The following is a 1,869-nucleotide window of genomic DNA, read 5'->3' as shown; positions in this document are numbered from 1 at the left end:
TCAACTTTCATGCTCAAAGACTCCTTTTCAGGTGTTTTCTTCCTGAATTACAAATCAGTAACAATGAACAAAGAACAAAAGATTAAGATATAATTTATTCAATGATATAATAATATCATTTACATTTTCCCAGAGGATCATAGATCAAAAATTCATGAAGATAAAAAATTTTAAAAGCCACATAGTCCAAATGTCTACAAGTTTACACATTAAAAAGATGAAACCCAAAAGGCTAAGAGCCTTAATTAAGATCATGGAGAAACAACTTCCAAGACTAAAACTCTAATCCCCTTCTTTCCATTTCAACATTATACCTAAGGAAGTAAGTCCTACTGACAAGATTTGTAGTAGAGAACATGAAGAAAAGAATTTAGATAAGGATTCCTTCCTGAGTTAATTGGAATTAGTCAATGCAAAAAAAAAAAAAATCTTGGCCATTAAGTTCAACTCACATTATGAAAGTCCTGTTGCTGTCCTTGTAAACATTCTACTCTTCAAGGTTTTCTTCATGGCAGACTGAACATCTTTATTCCTCAGACTATAAATGAGGGGATTCAGCATGGGCCCCACATTTGTGTAAAACACTGAAGCAACTTTGCCCTGGTCCACAGATCCTGACGAAGATGGTTGGAGATACATGAATGAAGCTGACCCAAAGAAAAGAGCAACAGCAATTATGTGGGAGCTGCAGGTGCTGAAGGCTTTGGACCTGCCCTCAGTGGAGCTCATGCTCAGGATACTGGACAGAATAAGAGCATAAGATGTAAAGATGGTGACACTAGGTACTATAATGTTAGTGCCCACAACAATGAAAACTACCAGTTCATTGACATAGGTGCTGGTACAGGAGAGCTGGAGGAGAGGGAGGATGTCACACATGTAATGGTTTATGATGTTGTCATCACAGAAGACCAGTCTCAGCATGCATCCAGTGTGAGCCATGGCACCAGCAAACCCCATTGCATATGCTCCACCCAATAGCCAAGAGCAGACTTGGTTAGACATAGTGACATTATATAGCAATGGATTACAGATGGCAACATAACGATCATAAGCCATTATTGTCAACACATAGCATTCAGAAATAACAAAAAAACAGAAGAAATAGAGCTGAGCCATACATCCTGAATAAGAGATGATGTTTTGCTTTAGGACAAAATTCATCAACATTTTGGGAGTAAAGACAGAGGAGTAGCAGAGATCTATGAAAGATAAGTTAAAGAGGAAATAGTACATAGGAGTGTGAAGCTGAGAATTCATCCTGATTAAAATGGTCAATCCCAAGTTTCCCGTTATAGTGATCATATACATCCCCATAAATAGGAAGAATAGAGGTAACTGGTACTCTGGTTGATCTGTTAAACCTGCAAGGATGAAGTCAGTGATTGAAGAGGCATTTTCCAAAGCCATGCTTTTTTTGAGGGATCTATGAGGAGAAGAGAAAAATTGCACTACTAATGGAGAAAAAATTAAATGAACCCTTTCCCCCAGTTATGAAAAAAAGCAATTTTGAAATTTTTTGTAAAGAATCATCACAATGCCATGCTATCAGCCCTCAAATATTGAGAGATTTTGATTGGCTGAGTAACAGTCTCCATATACTTGATGAACGCAGGAAGTTTTTCCTAAGTTCCCCTGCAGACTAACAGCTAATATTCCTCACATTTCAAAGCAAAAAGAAATCAGGAAAATGACAATGATTTTCACCCACCTCCACAGCTCCTCCTGTGCTAGTCACCTTGAATACTTTAACTATAGTCCTCATTTCAGAGGTGATACAGTAGTATTTCAAAGAGCTTTGCAAAATACTATAGTCAAAGTATTATAGCTAACATTAGTTATATTTATTATTAACAATCTTACCAATAA

General features: G+C 36.9%; 1 protein-coding gene across 1 annotated transcript; it reads right to left on the bottom strand.

Moving 5' to 3' along the window:
- Positions 1–453: 453 nt before the first annotated feature.
- Positions 454–1,416, bottom strand: LOC127558037 (olfactory receptor 8B3-like). Its single transcript, XM_051991267.1, has one exon. The coding sequence runs from the start codon at positions 1,408–1,410 to the stop codon at positions 454–456; it is 957 nt and encodes a 318-aa protein (XP_051847227.1). The 5' UTR covers positions 1,411–1,416.
- Positions 1,417–1,869: the final 453 nt, after the last annotated feature.

This window comes from Antechinus flavipes, chromosome 3 (assembly GCF_016432865.1).
Source record: "Antechinus flavipes isolate AdamAnt ecotype Samford, QLD, Australia chromosome 3, AdamAnt_v2, whole genome shotgun sequence".
Classification (NCBI taxonomy): Eukaryota; Metazoa; Chordata; class Mammalia; order Dasyuromorphia; family Dasyuridae; genus Antechinus; species Antechinus flavipes.
The sequence above is the reverse complement of the archived record's forward strand: the minus strand, read 5'-3'. Positions and strand labels throughout refer to the sequence as shown.

Bases quoted from the DNA above. Each gene is read 5' to 3' on its own strand.
- LOC127558037 (XM_051991267.1), bottom strand. From the start codon at position 1,410: ATGGCTTTGGAAAATGCCTCTTCAATCACTGACTTCATCCTTGCAGGT.